Genomic DNA, 20,713 nt, shown 5'->3' with positions numbered 1-20,713 from the left:
TGCTCATAGCCCTATTGCACATGGTTAGCATTAATATGTGTTTATAGTTAAAGTGCTAATATCATTGCACATGGTTAGCATTGATAGACGTGTTTATCGTTAAAGTGCTAATTTTATTGCACATGATTAGCATTAATAGATATGTTTATGGGTTAAGTGCTGATATTATTGTACATGGTTAGCATTAATAGATGTGTTTCTAGTTAAAGTGCTAATTTTATTGCACATGGTTAGCATTTATAGATGTGTTTATAGTTTAATTGCTAATATTATTGCACATAGTCCTATTGCACTTGGTTAGCATTAATAGATGTGTTTATAGCTAAAGTGCTAATATAATTGCACACAGCCTTATTGCACATGGTTTGCATTAATAGATGCATTTATAGTTAAAGTGCTAATATTATTGGACATAGCCCTATTGCACATGGTTAGCATTAAAATATGTGTTCATGTATATTTTTATTGCACCGAGAGAGAAAGGAAAAAAAACCTATTATGTATGTAATAATGTATGCATAGGTATATTAAGATGATTTGGCATGGTCACAATTTTGGTTTATCCTGAGCCACACTTTCAGATTACCCTTGAAACCTGCAGTGGTAAAGTGTTCCACAGTGTGCTCCCTTTGAAAGATGAAACATTTTGCCCAAAGGCAGTGCGCCTAAGAGGTATCTCACAGTTCCTTCTAACAGTGGCTCTGGTCGGTCTCGTTAAAGACCCCCTAATTTGACTGAAAAGGTACTAATATTTGAAAGAAATCTGTTCATTATAGAACAACAAATGCTGTAATGTGTCGGCAGCAGATAACACCTGGTATTCATATTATGTAAACATCACTTTAAAAGGCTTGACTAGATTGGACACGTGCATAATACAGATGAGGAAGGAAAGACACAAAATCCTCTGGGATGTTTTCCCAGTGTCCACAAGGGGGCAGTAGCCCCCCTTGTGTGTGAGCTAATACTGGAAAGTCACATTCACAGGTCATTTAATCTCTTTGTTTTGTCATGGGCTGGGTTTCTGGTTTTTTCTTCTTTTTTCTGTGCTCTCTGAATAAAAAAAGAAGTAGTAGTAGTGAGCAATCTCTCTTGTTGAGAGAATTCTCATCTGCCTCGAAGAATTGTCTTTTTTTGTTGGTAAATTTGCATACTGGTTTTGTAAGCTTGTAGTCATTCTAGGATTGAATGTGTGTGTTCTGGGGAGATTTCCAAGGCGTTGCTGTTATATTTACAGTTCTGAAACGTTTCTCTGTAGAGCAATTGCGAGCTCGTGGCGTTTCATATTTGCAGACCTAAGCTTTGCTACCGATTGTAGAAATAGATGGACACTGTGGTGTTACTTCAATGGTGTGCACATGCTAACAATAGCACGATGTGTTTTCTTGTGGATGATCCAGTAGTTAAGGTAAAACCAGTGGTGCTTACATTGCGTAATCTCAATGACTTCCATCATTTCTCATTGGCAGTATCCAAACAGAGCGGGTGTGTACCTCCTCCTCCTTTTCCCCTGTGTCACCCATCACCTCCCTTTGCACACCTCTTGTTTTTTTTTGTTTTTTTGCTCCATAGCAGGAGTGCTTTCCAGTTATATAATGGGAAATGACATGTTGGAGACCAACCAGATGTGGAGTGATATGTGGTTTGTGGAGAGAACCTCACTGCAAAAACAACACAGTAATGTGTCATGTTCTTTTGAGGTATTGGGCCATTGAGTGGCTTCAGAGGATAATATGCTCAGCATCTACAGGAAGCCTTTCTTTTTCTTCCTTTTTGTTTCTGGCTGTACCACTGACACTTTTTTGATGTTTTTTCGCCTCGCCGTCTTCCTCTGTGCATTTAATCTTCTCCGTCTTTTGTTGCGTAACTGGGAAGATTGGATGCACTCGAGGTTGCGCTGGTACAAATAATGAAACCAGTGGGAGGTCAAAGGCAAGAGAGGGAAAGGAGCTCCATGAGGAAGCATCACTTTGTGCTGCTCCAGAAACTCTCGACTGATGTGGAAATACTTACTGTTTCTATTTCCGAATGTTTGTTTTAACCGCAAATGTGTCTCTTCAAATGAAATGGCATCGAGTCTCTTTCTGTTGACCCAGTGACGGACTGGGTGTACTCTGGGCTAGGCTCCAATCAGGATGAGTCGTATATCTTTACGAAAGCTAAGCAGACACCAAGTCAGCCAGCTGTGTTTGTAACACTTTGACTCCATCATTTAAAATGCTGTCTTACCAGCTGCACTGACAAACTAGCCTTATAGCAAGCTCAGGGCTATCATTTGTATTCTTATCAGCGTTAACCACTCAACAAATACTATTGATGTTGCAAAAGTGTTACTGCAGCAATTGAGAAAAGGGGGCGCACACTGTGATGAGCAACCTCCATGGAGAATTGACAAATCTTTTCCTCCTAGGCAGTCTAGGCTAGGGCTTCCCAGGTGAGTGCACCGATCGCTGCTTATTTTACCATGTCAGAGCTCCATGAGAGCATGGAGTATCTCTAAGCCTCAGAGCTTATGCTTAGTGCTCCTCAAACATTCGTGGTATACTGTCAAGCAGCATAAACACACTGTCTATTCATACACTTAATTAAATCCCTTTATTTCCGCCCATAGTTTTTCTAGTCTGGCCCATTTCAGATCGGTCAGTATTTGGCCCGTGAACTAACATTCTCCAATTCTCCAATTTCATTTAGCAGACACTTTTAACCAAAGTGACGTACAACATGATCAGTTAGGGTCAAAGGACTTGGGGTTGAAGAACCGGTGACCCTCCGATTACAAACCCACTTCCTTAAAGGGGCAGTATTGTGAAAAAAGCACTTCATAATGGTTTTGCTACAGTGATATACATGCTTTTAGCCTCATTCAGAGGGCCAAAGTTGAAAAAGTTGTTTCCTCCATCACTTGCTATTCCACATTTTGTAAAAAAAATCAGCTCCAAACGGGTGATTTGGATTTTTATCGCATGTGACGTCACATCGCCGAAACCCCTCCTCCTGACAATCCTGGCTCCTCCTACCCTATAAGACCGTGAGCTCCCTCCTCTCAAACTACCTCACAGGTAAAACCAACACTGCGGTTTAATATAGACTATACATTGTACTTTATTGTCATATATGTAAAGCTACATACACAAAATGTGTTCTCTGCTTTTAACGCCTCCCTGAGGAGCAGTGGGCAGCCACGATGTAGAGCCAGGGAGCAATTCCATTTTTAGTATCGGTTATACCGCCTCGTATTGCCTTTGACAAGATCTGACGTGTTTGTGACTCAATGCGACATCGCGGTTGGACAAAACAAATAGTTTTCATCTTCAATGCACTATTCCTGTGGTTAGTAGAGGAAAGGATGAGAAGCTTAACACTCTGAGTGTTTGAAGCAGCTGATTGACTCGGCTGCTGCTGTTGTGATAAACACACCCTGAAGCAGCTCTAAGACAGACTCACGATCATAATAGCCGCTTAGATTGCCATGTGTTTTACTGTAATGTGTAGTTTTTTGGCTAAAAACAATAACAACAGTGTGTGGATAGCAAAAGAAAATTGCTTTGGTGATCACTGATCTCCCTCACAAGAGCAAGGCATGAACTCTGCGTCTATAGACACGCCCACTCATGCATATGCATGCAAGCCCCAAACAGGCCTGTTTTTAGAAGCGTCATTAAAGGGACTTTTCAGAGGGCTAAAACTCCAGCAAACAGGTGAGTTTGGGGGAATAAACCTCAAATACTATATTGTTGGGGTTCTTAGAACAAATGGAGATGGGTGAAAAATAGCAAAATACTGGACCTTTAACCGTTACGCCAACACCGCCCCAGTGAGTGTTCCATCCATTTATCTATTTATCAGGTCATGATGAAATATTGTTTGTTTTGTATCGCACTAAATTATACATCATTACAGTAAAACTAGGATTTATTTTGAAAAAAATCAATTTAATCAGTTTCTTATATTTAAGAGAATGGGGCATTGTGTTCATTGTTGCTGCCACCTTGTTCTTAATTATTAAAATTATCATTTTTAACTGAATGATTCAGCAGCATTCCATCCATCCATCCATTCATTTTTTGACCCGCTTGCTTTTTTTTTTATGTTGCAAGCGTTAGTCAGGGGTATACCCTGTGCAAGGCACCAGTCAATTGCAGGGCAACACACACCCAGACAAACACTCACACTTAATCATATGGGCAATTTAGAGACCCCACTCAAACATATGGATTTTGTGAGGAACCCAGGACGTTTTTACTGTGAGGCGGACGTGCTAACCACTACTACCGTGTGCCCTATTCAGCAGCTAATGAAAGTAAATATTGCTGAACTCTCAAACAACAACAAAAAAATCTACATTTTCTTTTATTTAAATACAGTTTTACAAAGCAATTAAGGTTTTAATTCCATGCAACTTTAATGAAATGATCAGATACCACAGAGGCTTATTTCAGTGCAATTTAGTAATAACGTTTTCTCTTACTTTTCTAATTTCAAGCCGTTTCCTGCATTAAACAACTGGAGCACCAGAATTACTCATAATATAATTACATTTTCAGTTAAAGTCAATAAGGGAGCGTATTGAATCATTTAGTAGCCTGACTTATTGCTCACAGCTAATGCTTTTGTCTGCAGAGATAATACAGGCAGTGAAGCCTAAAGTGCATTTGTTTGTGGACAAACTGCATGGATCAATAGATTTTCTAAATATCAAGTCACATCAAATTTTCTCTGACCTATGACAGACAGCCAGTTCCTGGAAGAGCATCCTCGGAAAACTCATATCCTCTGCGAGGAAACTGTTGATGTGTTTATTGTTACCATGGTGACCCCGCCACACAGCACATAAGACAATAATGAAAGCTCTCAAAGGCCACAGGGGTTCCAGAGTAGGACACGTCCTCAACGTTTCAGCTATTGTGGCACTTGGAAGAGTTACACAACCTGACGTTCACCCCGAGAATGTTTCTTTCCCTCATCATCTCGGGGCTTTTGAGACCGGCAAAGATTGGGCTTGCTAGCAATGGGATGACACACGGAATGACAAAACTCCTGTGTCTGTCTGTCAGGCTTGGTCTTTATCCGACTGACATTTGCTGGCTCAGGCTCATCCAGGCTCTGGAGAAGCCAGGGATAAGAGTCAGACACAGATGGCTTTTTTTTTCCTTTCTCTTGCAATTCTGTCTCGCACATGATTCAGGAGGAGGAAGATAAATTGATTCCAAATCGTGTTGTTTTTCCACACTCTTAACGGAACTCTGTAAGGAACAACACAGTGCTCATACCTTACAGATATTTTTTTCAATACATCTCCTTTGCAGCATTTGTGCATATGTGCTGACCCAAGCTAGTGGTGCTTTTGCCCAGGGAGAGCTTTGACTTTGGCTGAAATGGGTCTCTTGAGGAAGAAATGGATCTATTGAGGAAGTTGAAAGAACAATGTGATCCTGCCTGCTGTCATTTGGGACTGATGTGATGAAGAAAGAATAAGGGAAGGTGTAGGTGTTGAATTGATTTGCAAGGTAAAAAGTCATCAGCTTTGCAATAGGTTTTAACAGTCCCTTAAAAGCATGCCTCTTAACCAAACAAGAATACCCACTTTTGTGTGCTTACTCCCACATTCAGTGGTAATGTATGATAAAGAGTGACAAAGTTTCTTATGAATCATCAAAGCTTTTCAGGTACGCTATCCATCATTTTGCATTTGCACTTTACTCAGGATAGAAGGCAAGGTACACCCTGGTTTTTGATGTCCCAAATCCCTTTTCTCTCCTGGCCAAAGAAAGTTAATATGTAGGCAGAGAACAAAAGACGAGATGAAGAGGGTTAAAGTCAGCAGCTGATCCACTGACAGTGAGACAAGAGGGTCCCAGGTGTGATCATGACTCAAGTAGCCCTGTGAGGAAGGCAGAGGGGCAAGGAGAGAGAAAGCAAAGCATGGGTCTATCATGAGAGGTGGTGTCTAGCGTGACAAGCAGCTTGTTGTGTACATTCTCCCTCAGAACAGGAAAAGCAAAGACACACGACAAGCGACCTTTGTGGCCTCTACCAAAAGTAAGGAAGGACTCACGATTTTTCTTACTTAACGGTCGTGACACGAGTGTGCAGCTTTCTCATCTTCTCAGTAAAGTTTGGCTGACAAACTGGTGGACATCAGGGGGGAAGTGAGGGGAAGCTTCCTTTGGAGCAGATTTCAAAGGCTTTCAACTATAGAGTAAAGCTCTTCAGCATAACGGAGCCAAATCATAGCTTTAACTAGGGTATAACTAGTGGACATTCCTACATAGATCCTATATTAGAGGCTTCACTGTAACACTGTCAACTCAGTGCTCCCTGCATTCGATCAAGGTTCTTTTCATTCATTCATTCATTCATTCAAGAATGAATAATTTGGGTTTGCTTTGCTTGGCATGAATGCCTGCCTGTAGCAGCAGTGACTAAGGCCGTAAATGAGTTGCACGTGTGCAAAATGCACTCACCCCAAATACTCTTTGCTTGTATCACGTCACTGAATGAGCAGCTTTAATGGCTGAAAGTGGGCATACACTGAGTGATTTTTGGCCCATTTTGAGCTGATATTTTACTTGTGTGTCTATTTTTGGGATCGGGTTGAGTCTTGGCTAAATCGTGTGTCGTGCATCGTGTAGTATACATGGGGTCACGAGAAGCGATTAACCACTCACGACCAGCTCCCGATCAACAATCGTATGGTCGTAAGAAAATCAAACATGTTTGAAATCCTAGTCGCCCCTCGTGAGGGTATTTGCTGAAGCAGTGCCACAAACTGGCTTACCTCAAACTCTCATGGTGGAACACCGTTGGACTGCTGTAGAATTGACAGAACTTACTGCCCACGTCTGTCCAGCCAGTTCCTGGTCCATCACATCGCCACCTTTTCTTTTTTGAAGCTATTTTTGCTGCGATTTGCAAGTGTCTCCACTTCCGGGTTCTTCTTCTTCTCCTTCTGTTGTAATGGCGACGCTTCATAGTTCTTTTTCTTCTACAAAACTGAACATTGCATTTACGGAAACAAAACCCCGACGTGTCGTGTATGGATGTATAGTGTGAACAGTCAGATCGTGTTAAGAGTGTCAGTCCGTATAGTGTGAGAACATGAATTGTGAGCTGCGCACGGTCGGACTCTGCAATTGAGTCGCACAATTTGAGCTGGAGCTGAGTACAATGAAAAACAAAACAAAAAAAAAACGTACAGTGTATGCCCGCCTTAAAGCTTATTGTTTTTATGAAACGAAGAGTAAATACACAACGTGATAACATCACTATACATATCCAATGAAGAAAAGGACAGTGTAGTTGCTAATTAACGTGAGCACAATAGCCAGTCTTACCTATTTTATGTAGAAAGAAGTGTCAATGTTTGAAATGAAGAATAAATAAATATTTGTGCTTTTCGTTGATAAATGGTTGGCAACACGCCACACCAGTGTCTGTTTAGTTAAAGAGTAACTAAACTACCTGGACTTGGCTCACCTGCCACTAGGGGAAAATTTAAAAAAACGGCTTGATTATGGGTGGGATTCCTGGAGTAGTTAAGACACTCCCAGTCAATACAATAACATCTGTAAAGAACAATCTATGCTATGCTAACTAGCTACTTAATACTCAATCTACCTCTCTATTTAGAAGTCTCTCAATCCAACGTACTCGCCACAGATTACAGAGTTCACAGCTGGCGGGGCCAACAGTGGTTTTTGACGCAAGATTGTCCAATGACGTCACAGAATGTCGTTCTCAGCCAATAGCAAAATTTAATTGTAATAGCCTGGTTTCGACCAATAGAGGTCAGTCACGCATACATTTCACAACAAAATATGCCAAATGGAAATACTTTGGATAAAATGTTGGGGGTTTGACCAAGATCAATCACCAGCACTACTTAATACCCAAATACATAGGTTTTCAGTAGTGGTTTTGGGGTTTAGTTACTCTTTTAGCATATGTTTTCAATTCTGCATTAAATGTAAGATATGCTCAGTCTGTTTTTTGGACCAACATTCCTCAGATTTATCAGGAAAATGATTGAGTTGATGTGCTTCTAGAATACAATTCTACATACATTTTTTTTAAAAAAAGTGTACAATCCCAATTTGTGTAAATAAAACACTTGTGAAATGTGCACAGCATACAATAGCTCGATGGCAGTGTACCACAGCAGCAAGCCACGCTCAGCCTATTGCTATTCTTCACTCATTCTTTTAAGTCAACTAGCTAATTAATGAAGCTGTCAATCTCACTGTGCACGCGACGACAAGGGATGAAGAGAATTCCATAATTGGAAAATGTTACCCCCTTTTCTCCTAAGAATTCAGTGTAGATAATAACTAATTCAGCCCTGTCTCGCTGAAAAACTAATAACACCAATCTGTTGAAAAAAGAGGAAGCGTTGCTTGCGTTTTGTTTCCTGGCAACAATTTCTGCCACAGTAGGACATTTACAACATACATATAATAAAGTGATGAGGGGAGATTGTGGTGAATTGTGATACTAAGCACCAAAATATGTGTTTTCAACCCCAAATTTCTTTTGATGTCGGTTCGGACAACAAAATAACAGTCGCTAAATAAAATACTGGCTTTAAGTCACATATGAACAAATACAGATCCCAGGATTTATTAAGTAACCTGAGTTACCCTCATATGATTAGTGATAGTTCTCTATTTAGTAATATCTACTATTCTATTAAGTCTAGATAAGAAATAGATACGTCTCAGAAGATGGTTGTTAGATGCTCGCCAAGATTTGACAGCCAACTATTATTACTTTACAACAATGGTGTTTACAAGAAATTGCAATTTATGATTGAATAATCTCACAAAATGAACTTGTTGATGGCAACAAAATATCTCCAGTGAAACCTTTAAAATGACAAATTAGATTCAAATAGTTCAGATAAACTCAGGATTTTTTATTTTGTGTAAAATCACGAAAGCTGCAGGTGATAAATACAGGGTTAATTATCAATTATTTCATTATTTAAATTGTTAAAATCATCATCAGTTAAAGAAATAAATCTGTTAATATCATTATTATGTGTCATATTTAGAAGTCCTAAACTGACTTCTATAAACACTACATGCAAAACCTTATAAATCTACAGTTCAAAGGCATCTTATCCATATTAACGTATGTATTCAAAGGACCCTTTAAATCTTAAACACCTTTCCAATCAGAATATGATGGCAAGACGAACAGATTTTGTAAAAATGCGATGACATTTTTGCATATGTTTTGTGAACGTCTTCTCTTTGGCGACCCTCAGTAACTCCATTCAATGATAACTAAGGATGATGGTAATGTTGGGGAATTATTCAGAAAATCATTCAGTAGATTTCAAGTGGCAGATTGGATTGAATTTCAAACTCAAACTAGTCAGTTTGATAGAAAACTTTTGTGCCATACCTGCAATGTAAGCAAATTAGTGTTGCCGTCTCAATTTTATAGGAATGTTCCGCTGCCTACTTGTTGCATATTTTATGACATATCTTTAAACAAAGAACATGATCAGACTCGTGTGCTCCTGCTTGTACAATCTCAGCCCCCCTGTGTTTTGCTAGAGTGCATTTCTCCATGTATCGGAGGTGGCTGTGTGCCCGTGCACTTAAGTCGCTATCAGTATTGTTGTCACTCTGACTCACTCTCCCCCCCCTTCCCCCTCCCTGCCTCTCTTGCTGTTTCCACGTACTCCCCCCAGTCCCTCTACAGAGTGACATTTATTAATTAAATATGGTGTACTGCTGCAGGATGTGCTTCCCTTTCCACTATCTCCAGACACTAATAATTACATTGGCATTTAGCTCCGTGATAAGCCGACCCTTATGGCCTTTATGAAATGTTCCCCAGGCCCGGATACAGAGAAAAATATAGACTGATGCAACGCTATATATCGATCCACCTGCTTGTCGTTTTGCGTTTTACTTTAAGTAAAGAGCCACTGTTCATTAGCAAGATTAAAGGGTCTAACGACAACACCGTCACAAACTGAGCTTTGCTTTTATTTGTGTTATAACAACGACTGTTTGACTTATTACCATTTGTTGCATGTTTGTTTGCTTCCAAAATTCCAAAATCATGGGGGAGATGTTATATGATCAGTTCTGTTGTTGAATACACAACTCTCAAAATGCTTTCAAAATAGAAGAAATCCTTATTTTTATTGCATGGTACTCGAGACACAATAACTTAAAGCTGCTATCCGGAGTTTCTGAGAAACGTCTCGATGTCCCGCCCTACACAGCCTCACTTCTTCCCACTGCCTTTACCAATCTATCAGAAGCCACGCCTGTACTTTTCTGCACGCACATCGCGGAACATAACAAGGTGACATTAATATAGGTCTATGGGTCAGGAAAGAGCCAAAATCATGTTTACCTGTTTGCTGTTGTGACGAGCGGCCTTGTTTCCGTGCACAGTTCCGCATTCACTTTGATTGACAGACTCAAAAACAGGAAGTCAAAGCCTATTGGCTGGGCGCAGTCGGCGATCGTTTTCATTTGTATAAGGGTCTATAGGACGAAGGAGGGACTTATATACATGAATGTATATGAAATACCATCGACAGTAGACCATAGTAAAAGACTAGTTGGGTATTTTTTCACATTTCAAAAGAATCATACATAAACATAGATTTCTCAGAAACTTTGCATATCAGCTTTAAACTTAAAGAGTAACTAAACTCCAAAAACCCAATTTTTTTTCCAGCTAAAAAGCAATATATTTGTGGAGGAAGTAGTGTTGATCGATTCTTGCCCATCACATGACGTTTTAGTTCATGTTTTGAATTTGGCATTTTTATTTGTCGTATTTATTATCATTTATAAGTCCTCAATTGACTTTTGTAAACACTATAAGACCGTGTAAATCTACAATTCAAAAGCAGATTATCCATAATGTAAGTACATGTTGTAGAAGTATATTTTGCAGTAAAACATGTAAGAGTGTCTGCCCTCTATGGGCTGAAACATGGCTATTACAATTGAATTTGCTATTTGTTGAGAATAGAGGTTTGTGACATTTTGGTGGCTTCTTACATCATGAACCACCTCTGTTAGCTCCGCCCCTTCTATAAAAACTACGCTGACTCTGACTACGACTCTGTAATCTGTGGAATATAGGTTGGATTGAGATAATGTCAATAGAGAGCTCCCAGTGGTCGATTAGCGCCTTGCATGGCAGTCCTGTCCCATTGGTGTGTGAATGTGAGAGTGATTGGGTGAATGAGCTGATATGTAAAGCGCTTTGGGACTGCTTCAGTGTGGTTATAAGGCGCTATATAAATCAAGTCCATTTACCATTTACCATATTGAGTAATGAGTAGGTGGTTAGCATATTTGGAGATTTTATACTAGTATAGACTTGGCGTCTCTTAACTGCTTCAGAAGCCACGCCCATAATCGAGACATTCTTTAAAATTTCCAGCCTAGATGTACATCAACCAAAACCTCAGTGCTTTAGTTACTCTTTAAGATCATACATGTTCAGCTGTTAGAGCTGGGGTAACCTAGAAAGTGTTAACATGAGACAGCTTATATACTACATGCACTCCTGCTCAAATCGCACTCGCTTTCATTTTTTCAGATTTTGAATAGGTAGTCGGCTCCTGTTGGCTGTACATGATTGGCTCTTAAAGCTGCTCACATGTTTGCAATGCTTGTTTCCATCTGACAGATAAGTGGAAAGTAACGATTAACGGAAACGCGATGAACATATTGGACACCCCTGCTTTAAAATAGATCTCATACTGTAATAATTTGAGAAGTGTGAGGTCGCTCGCTAGCAGTTTCAGGCTTTAAATGCCAATGGTGAGGAAAGTAGCTTTATATTCTAAGTTAAACGTTGCAAATCATGTCTTGCTGTTATTGTAAGTAATTGAACCTAGTTATTTTCATCAACTCCTTGTAGAGTTTGAAGTTACCACACACGCGGTTTATGATAAATCCCGATTCATTTATGAAGGCGACTTGGCGTGCTAGGTGTTTTTTTTCTTTTTTTACCTTTTTTTCTTTCAACCCAGAGGTTTGATGTTTGTACTAGGAAAGTAAACAAACAGCTCACTTTCTATTTATTGTGCCTGATAATTTCATCCAAGCTAAATCATATTGTGACAGCACATAAAATCAGAAAAGGCATAAAAACATCATCTCTCAGAAAGAGTTACATCTCACCACATTCAAGTGAGTAAATGTAAAGGGATAAAGCAGTGGCTTTATACTGGTCTGGCTTTGGAATTCACCATCAGCACCAATTTTACCAATTCAAATTATACAGTGGTTTTCTTTGTGTTATAATATGGTGTATAGAGTAATTTCCTTTTACTGTTTATCTGTTTTAATTTTTAAAATTACACAAACAGTATTGAAATTAGGGGTGTGCATTTCTTTCTTTTTTTTTTTTTAATCGGGGCTTTCGCCTTTAATTGGCCATGTAATGTTATTACATTAATGGAATTTGTCCTCTGCATTTAACCCATCCCTGAGGAGCAGTGGGCAGCCATTTTGCGGCGCCTGGGGAGCAGTTCGGGGTTAAGGGATTTACTAAACATCCCACAGTGACGGCCCAGGTGAGGCTTGAACCGGCAACCCTTCGATTACAAGCCCAGTGTCCTTAACCACTAGGCCACTACGTCCTATGCATATGTTAGCGCAATTAAATGTTTTTTTTATTGTTAAAAACATTTTTTGATCGATACGATAATGGTGCAATAAAATGTCGTGATTTATCACCAAATACATTTTTTCTTACACTTTTAATAGAAATTCAGAACATCTTAAAATTTATAATATCTTATTTGCTAAATATTTACAGTATTTCATTTATTCAATGTATTTATTGCTCATCATCAACCTTCGAAAAACAAACAAAAACAATCAAAGCAAGAAGTCAACTACATATGCACCCAACAATGGTTCTTAATCACAGAAAAAGTATTCAAAAAAATAAATGTATAACATAAATGTACATTATGCTATGAAAGAGTAGTAATTTAAATTCCCTACTTTAAATCAAAATCATAGTCTTGAAAAATGAGTTAAATCAGCAGCTTGACACGTTACAGGTTAGGCTAAGTTTATATATTATACAGCGCAAAATACAACAAAGGTAAGATCACTGTCAGATGCACTTAAGTTGTACACATTTCAAGTGAATTTTGAACGATTTTGATTAACGTCAGTCACTGTATTACGCAGAAAGAGTCAGTGTTACAAGTTCCCATAGGACACCAGATCAGGTATTCTTTTACCAGCCTGCCTCCCATAGGACACAGAGCTCGAGGGTATGTATGTTCCATTACCCTTCATTATCAGCTAACAGGACCAAGGAAGAAATGCCCCTCTGACTTTTACTGTAATGGAGGACATTTCTCTCCTCATCCATCATTTAGTCGCTGGGTTTGCCACTAAACACAGAATAAAAAGCTTATTTCAGTGATGAAGACACACAGATGATGCACAATGATCAACGTAAAGTTTGCCTCATACTGTATGTCCTTCAGTGCACACTCGCTGGCTTTATTCGCTAACACCGTGTGGGAGTCGTATTTTCAGTTGTGTGGGTTGATAGTAATAGAGGTCTACTTTTTTCTTTTTGTGTTTTTTCTTTTTTCTATTGTTTGGGCTGTTTCTTGCATATTTGCAAGGTGGTGATACATCTCATTACTTTGACTAGAAACACAATATTCTCATCCCAGGTAGATGTAAGTGGTATTTGTATAGCAGTGCTTCTGGGAATAGCTAGAAATATCAAATAACATGGCACAGCATGTAAGAAGGTTATTTGATATCCACCGCTTGTAAGGCAATATCTTTGCATGCTGGGTTAGTTCCACTATATGAAGTGTAGAGCAGCAGCGGTGGCTAAAACCAGATTATTACAAGACATAGCGCTTGAGAACTTGTCCGGATGTAGTGTTAGAAAATGACTTCTTTAAAAAGCAAAAGAGTGCATTTGTTTAAAATCCATAGTGGTTCCCAGTGTTGCTTCTCTTGAGGCAATACCGACCAATATTTCTCAGATAAAGTCAGCCATCAAGAGAATTGTGCTTACACGGAGAAATTGGATACTAAAAAAGCAGATGGCAAATAGTGCTTGAGAGCATAAGTGGATGACACATACCTCACTACTTTGCAACAGCAGCTTCGTAAGTTTGAAGGTTTTTGTAATTCAACAACATGGTTTCATACAGTTCCATAATGTGTGTGAGGAGAATAGCTTCCCTCCAGGCCATTAAAGAGTTACACGAGCTCTGTTTCTGTTCTTAAAGCAATATGCATCCCATCACATGGATACACTTCGGAACAGGGGTCGTCAACATAGCCCGCATAACTGTCTGATGCTACGTCCCCTACTTGCCTGCACGATTAATCAATAAATAGATTTTTTTCTTCAGGACAATGTTAAAAAAAATGACTTCCATCCCTCTTCCTGCGTGTGCTCGCTCACCAGTTTACGACTCCTTCAGACACGATGCACCAACATATTCTGATGGAAACAAACAGCGTCCTGCACTATGAATGCAGCACATTGAACACGTCTCCAAAGAGTTTGTTCAAGATATTGTTACACTGGTTTGTGGACACAAGTAGTGATCTAGACCACAGTTTTTCAACCTGAAAATGTAAAAAAAAAAACAACTTTGTTTTCTATGTCAACAATATACAGTCATTCTTATCAAAGTGTCTTGAATAGGAATAAAAGAAAATATTAAATATGATTAGAACTACAGTTTAACTTTATTCTGTTAAATATTGTTTTGTTTTATAAAATGTTTTTATATCATATGATTTTATATATATATATATATATATATATATATAGTATTTAATAAATACATTTATAATAAATTTTTATAATTTTATTTTGTTCTGTGTTTCAAAAATATTTTTTAGACCAACTTGGTGAAATTGAATAATTTCCCATGGCACAGTGGTTGAAAAACCCTAATTTTGACCATAGGTCTAGGGTGTACATTCGCGTAACGGACATTTAGAGCTTGAGATAGGCACCAGCAGACCCCCACGACCCTAAAAAAAGAAGCAAGCGGGTCAGAAAATGGATGGATGTAAATAGTCATTTAGATAATCTAGCCTTGTGTATTTAGCTAAACGCGGTCACCACGCCTTGTGGTCCTATTTTCCGACATCTACGGTTACTACAAAAGCTAGCGCTGCTAACGCTAGTGGCTCACCGTAATCATCGTGTAATCATGATTATTAGCTAAGTATGTACCCAGTATAGTTTCCATATAATAACGAATGGCTTTATATGTTTTAGGATGATTCATTTATGACAGCTTTATGAAACTGTCCAAAAGTGCATCACAAGTAAAGTTGAGCAGAATTCACTACTGCCTAAACAAAAATTCGCACTCAGCTCATTAACTCCGCAAAAAACACTTTCCATTTAGTTTTCAAAAGACTAGATAAGCACAAAGATACTTTTATGTTCTTCACATCCGCAGTGATACACAGCACTTACCTTGCAGGCCCCATGCTTGTGACCACGGCTGTGTTTATTAGCTTAGCTTAATTGTGCATAGTATCTAAAGGTCACAGCCTGCTGTGATACATAGCTGCCAAAATGGCTCCCAGGGGACACTGTTTCAGATGAATAAACACTGAAAGGTGCACCGACTTCCACCACTCGGTCACATTTCTTTACCTCCCATTGCGCGACGGCGTCATATTCAGCTTTTTCCCGGCCTTGCGTGAGGTTTTGTGACTGATGGCCATTAACTGGCACACACCGGCTCAGTGGCTTTTCATACGGTGAGCTAAAGGCAACACATTTGTTCCACTTTTTTGGGGCTTATGGTTTTAGCAATAGTGGTGAAAAGATGTGCATGGAGCTTAATAATGTGATCTTTTTCAGTGTATATGTGTGTAACTGGACCCTGTTTATGATGAATGGTATTTGACGTCTATAAGTAGTGGCTGTAAAAGCTGATTTAATGTGGGATGAGGGGACTGGATAGATAAGCCAATGTGGCCATGGGGATTATTGGGAGGTGAGCTGAATGGGAAGTATTGTACTTTATTGTCACTTACCTAATGTATTCTATAAACACAAGCAGGCACTCGAGAGTAACTGTAGTTAAGTTGACACGTCACTGAGTGTCTCTGCTTATTTTTGAAATGATGTGCTTATTACATTGCGTTACAGGGGAAAAATATTAGTTTTTGAGCTAGTATTCAAGACGTAGTAGTAGCAGTTGGTTAGTCACGAGTATGAATATATATCATACTTTGCTTAGTTCAACTGCTAGATTCTACGTTTGTAACACTTTTCATAACAATGAATTAAAATCAGCTGTCTCTTCACTTCTAGGGTTTGCTGGGAGAAGGGCGTCAAATGGATCTCGCCATGTTCCAGCACACGCTTTGGGATGTCCTGACAAGAGGAGACAGCATCAAAGTATGATCCATCTTTCTACATTTCCACCACCCACATTTCTCTTTCTTTATTTTCTCCACATCGGTATTCAACCTCCTGTTTTTGCTCTTCAATTGCTTTTTTCTTCAGATCACTACTTAGTGACAGTAGATGTGTTTCCATTACTCTTGGATATGTGAAAAATCTAAATAAAAATAAAATAAAAACTGGTAATGGAAACACCTGAATTAAAAAAACAGAACAAAAAAAAAAAACAGTCAAATATTGCTAAAAAGATTTTACGCTTTCATGAGGAGGAATTTCAGATGTTTCGATATTGAAAGATGTCGCAAAAGCGCCATGGAAACACTTTTTCCGAAAATACACATCACAGAAAGTGATGTATCTGGTCACATGACACACTTCTCTCTGAGAAAACGTGATGTGGTATGTGTGGACAAAAGAGGAGACCGGGACATTTCTTAGCGTTACTTTGTCGACATTTAGAAATGTCGTTTTTTTTTTTTTTTTTTTTTTTTGGAAATATGTAATGGAAACCCAGCTACTGTCTCAACATTGTCTACTTGTGTTGGTCATTTGTTGACTCAGTTGTGTTAGTAAATGACAAAATCCCATCAGAATCAGAAATACTTTAATAATCCCAGGGGGAAATGATTTTTGTTACAACTCCAGATATACAAACAATACATACAATATATATTATACAAGCCACATCTATTGAAAACAATGTAAAAATAACTATACATATATAAAATGTCAACTGTACAGTTAAATTATGTGAAAGAAAGAGCAAAATGAAAAAGGCTGTCCGTGTTTGAGTCAGGTTACAGAAGGGGGGTGTCTGACTATCTTAGGGAGGCGTTATAGAGTTTAATGACCACAGGTAGGAATGATTTCCTGTGGCGCTCAGTGGTGCATCTGGGTAAGAGGAGTCTCCCACTGAAAGTGCTCCTCTGCTGGGCCAGTGTGTCATAGAGAGGGTGTGTGACATTTATCCAAGATGGACTGAAGCCTGGACAGCATCCTCATTGTAGGTGATTGACGAAATAGCTCAATGCAACATTGGTGTATGAGATTAGATGCTCTAGTCCAGGGGTGTCAAAGTCACATTGGTTCAAGGGCCAAATACGGACCAGTTTGATCACAAGTGGGCCGCCGGTTTTTGGCGGTAAAATGAACAAAGTTGGCACTTCAATTCAACTTTATTTATATTGCGCAAATTACAACAAAAGTCATCTCAAAGCGCTATAACTTCCAGTTATAAATTATACAAAAATATTCTTAAATGTTTTTTGATGTATTTATTTATTGATTGACCAATTTTTATTTAATTTGGTGAGATTTTGTAGAATAATTTGAAAAAAACTGCAGGATTTTGTAAAAAAAAAAAAAAAAAAAAAAAATGAGTTCTTTCGACAACAATTTACAACTGAATGATTTGGTAATTTACACAATGATTCAGGTTTTCTGTCATTTTCACTTTCTCCAGTGGGCCGAATCAGAAGCTCTGAAGGGCTGGATTTAGCCCCCTGACCTTGAGTTTGACATGTGTGCTCTAGTCTAATATGGACCAAGGATGTAGGAAGTGGTGCTCAGGGAGGCTTGATAAACACGCACATACCTATCGTCCAATGTCATCAGCAAATGCAAATGGTTAATTTATTGCCCTTTTAGTGGTTGTTGTTTAGTGTTTCCACCCTAAAATGTGGTTAAGCTTACAAAGATCCAAGTTTAGCTTCTCAAAGGGTTGCATCAGTCAAGAAATTAGTTATTTCTTGAAATGCAGGCATTTATTCACATACTTTGTTTTATCCTTCTATCATTGCAACAATTACTTATTCAAATAAACCCAACCATGCTGCCATGGAAAGCATGAGTCGATTACTATAAACTGCCCTTTTGACTGGTTTTCGATTTCCGTGAAAGTCCGTCCGCGATCTTGCAAAAAAATTATTGTATTTTTTCTCCACGTCGTTTCTCAAAGACTTGGAACAGCTCACATTTGAAGGGAGTCTTCGAGCAACCGACCCACACAGTTGTAGGCAAAATTACTATGCTGCTTAGACAGAATCAATGGTTCCACAGAATTGTATTGACTAAAAAATGACCCTGTCATTAGTCCCTTCCTTTATGTGCCCATTTTGAAGTCGTCTTTTCAATCCTTTTCTCCCTGCATGTCGCACTTTGCTGTGATTCATAGCAGAAGCCTATTATCACAAGCCATCTTTGGACAGTGGTTACAAAGACATTCGTTGGAAAACAATGGCTCGGCATCTCTTCTCAGATTGTGTGGAAAACTTTAACACCATAGTGACAAGACAATCTTGGTGCGACGAGTGTGTTTCTTTAACTAATATAGGCTGAAGCTTGATTACTTCGGCGGTGTAAAATGCAGCCGTCACCTCACAAATGACCCTCTCTTTGAGTAGGTGTTTATCGAGAGCTCCTAAATTGTTGGTTTATACACCAGAGGTTTTCATCTGCCAGGCCTCATTGCTAACTTCTACGTCTCTCCCCCTCTTTCCCTCTCCTGAACCGAGGATGTGGAGAATACCAGATAGCATCCTTTCATTTCTTCTCATACAGATAAAAAGATGAAAGCGGAAGGGAGGAGGAATGTGAGGCCGTTCACTGGGCAGCAGAGATTGAGTCCCTTTTGCTAAGCCATAGTGAGAATCTGTCAAATAACCTACTGAGGTGATAAGAAGCTAGTCATTTCCATAGACCAAAAAAAAAGAAAAAAACATTGGAGTTCAGATTAGATTTCACCAAATGGCTTATCTTCATGTTGCGCCGTCGTATAATAAGATGAAGTCTGTCGACTTCAATATGAAAAAACACCAATGTAAGACCTTTGAATTCAGAATGGCTTTCATTTGCTGTCGTATTTTTAGCCATTTAAAGAAAGGGTCATATTTGATGTTCCTTAACTCGACTTTTAATAAAGTGTTTATAGTATTTATGTTTTTCTCATCTAAAAAACCAACAGAAATCTATAGCTAGCCGTTTTAAACATTAACACCTAACTATAAATTACAGATGTGCGCCTAATCCAAATCTTAAGACTAGTTACATTTTTGTTCAAGTAGAGCTTGATTGAAAACATTGGGGATTGGATATTGGTTCCAGACAATGAATTCCTTTCTTGAAGCCATCTTCACCACTTGGAGCATCATTTCCATGCATTCTGGAAAACACTCACGTTAAGCATGCCATGCAATTTTTGAAGTGATCAACAAAAATGTTGGCGCTACTCATTACTGAGTCCTTTATGACACTTTGATTCCATTTTAAGGTGTTTTTTTTTTTTTGCACTATGATTTTAAACTTTTGATCAGCCTATTTCAGTGAAATTGTTGGTTCAATACATTTTTCTGCTTAGAATTTTTGGCTTTTTGGTCCCATTTCTTCTTTTTGCATTTTGAAGCTCTGTTTTGAATCTCCTTGAGATCCAACAGTACAAAATACAAATTCTTGAAATTTTGTAACTGGTCTTCAGATCTTGATTAGGAGTATATTTAGTTCAGTTTTGGGTAACCAAACCTTTTCTAACATCTGGCTGTTCAGTACTTACCTTTGTACCATTTCAAGCTATTCATTGGACTTGCACTATTTAAATTGGAAAAATGAGGGTGTTCTAAAACATTTGACCGGTATATACATATAGAAAAATACAGTAGCATCTTTAACTGAGGGGAGTTACAGAAATGGAAGAAAGTGATTTTGACTTGTTGTAATTAAATATTGTTATCTAACATTTACAATGCTGATGTTAAGGCAACATAGAAACCTGTTTTACTGAAGGGTCAGTGTCTAAACCGCAAAAAAAGTCTGCCCTTCACCACATGAAGGAATAAAGATTTTTTTATCCTTCATTTTTTGTTTTGATGTTTGCCTTCTTATTTGTAGACCTAAAGCAAATCAAATCAAGACGAGTTTAAACATCACTAACTGTTAATTATAATCATTTTATTCCTATGAAGATGCTCCTTTTTTTTTTCTTCTTTTAAATAAAAAAGTTACTCGGCAAGTAATTACATTTCCGCTGACAACATTGTCTGCTAGTGCCTGTTTGCCATTATTGATATAATATGTCAATTTTTTTAGACTATATAATATCGCAGCATGTAGATGAAGAAGTTTTTTTCCTATCTTAAACTTCTACACGTTTGCTTTTGGAAGTCACGACCGTTTGATCGTTGTTACCCTCGAGTTGTCAAACGTGTTTAAATCACAGTTTAAAGCGTTTTTTTAAGTTTTCTATCTGCTTTCTGGTTCTTCAGGTTGTGATCAAACACCTCTGTCAGATCTTAAATCCCCC

General features: G+C 38.5%; 1 protein-coding gene across 2 annotated transcripts in view; it reads left to right on the top strand.

The window, feature by feature from the left end:
- The window catches only part of LOC114480472 (glucosidase 2 subunit beta-like), a 187,198-nt gene that overhangs the window by 37,512 nt on the left and 128,973 nt on the right, over positions 1-20,713 (top strand). For both annotated transcript variants that reach the window (XM_028474644.1, XM_028474643.1), the window contains exon 9: positions 16,327-16,413. In XM_028474644.1, the coding sequence (XP_028330445.1) occupies positions 16,327-16,413 (87 nt within the window). The remainder of the gene's footprint in view (positions 1-16,326; positions 16,414-20,713) is intronic.

The sequence above is a fragment of the Gouania willdenowi genome, chromosome 18, assembly GCF_900634775.1.
Source record: "Gouania willdenowi chromosome 18, fGouWil2.1, whole genome shotgun sequence".
NCBI lineage: Eukaryota > Metazoa > Chordata > Actinopteri > Blenniiformes > Gobiesocidae > Gouania > Gouania willdenowi.
Note: the sequence above shows the minus strand (reverse complement) of the source record. Positions and strands in the feature narration are given on the sequence as shown.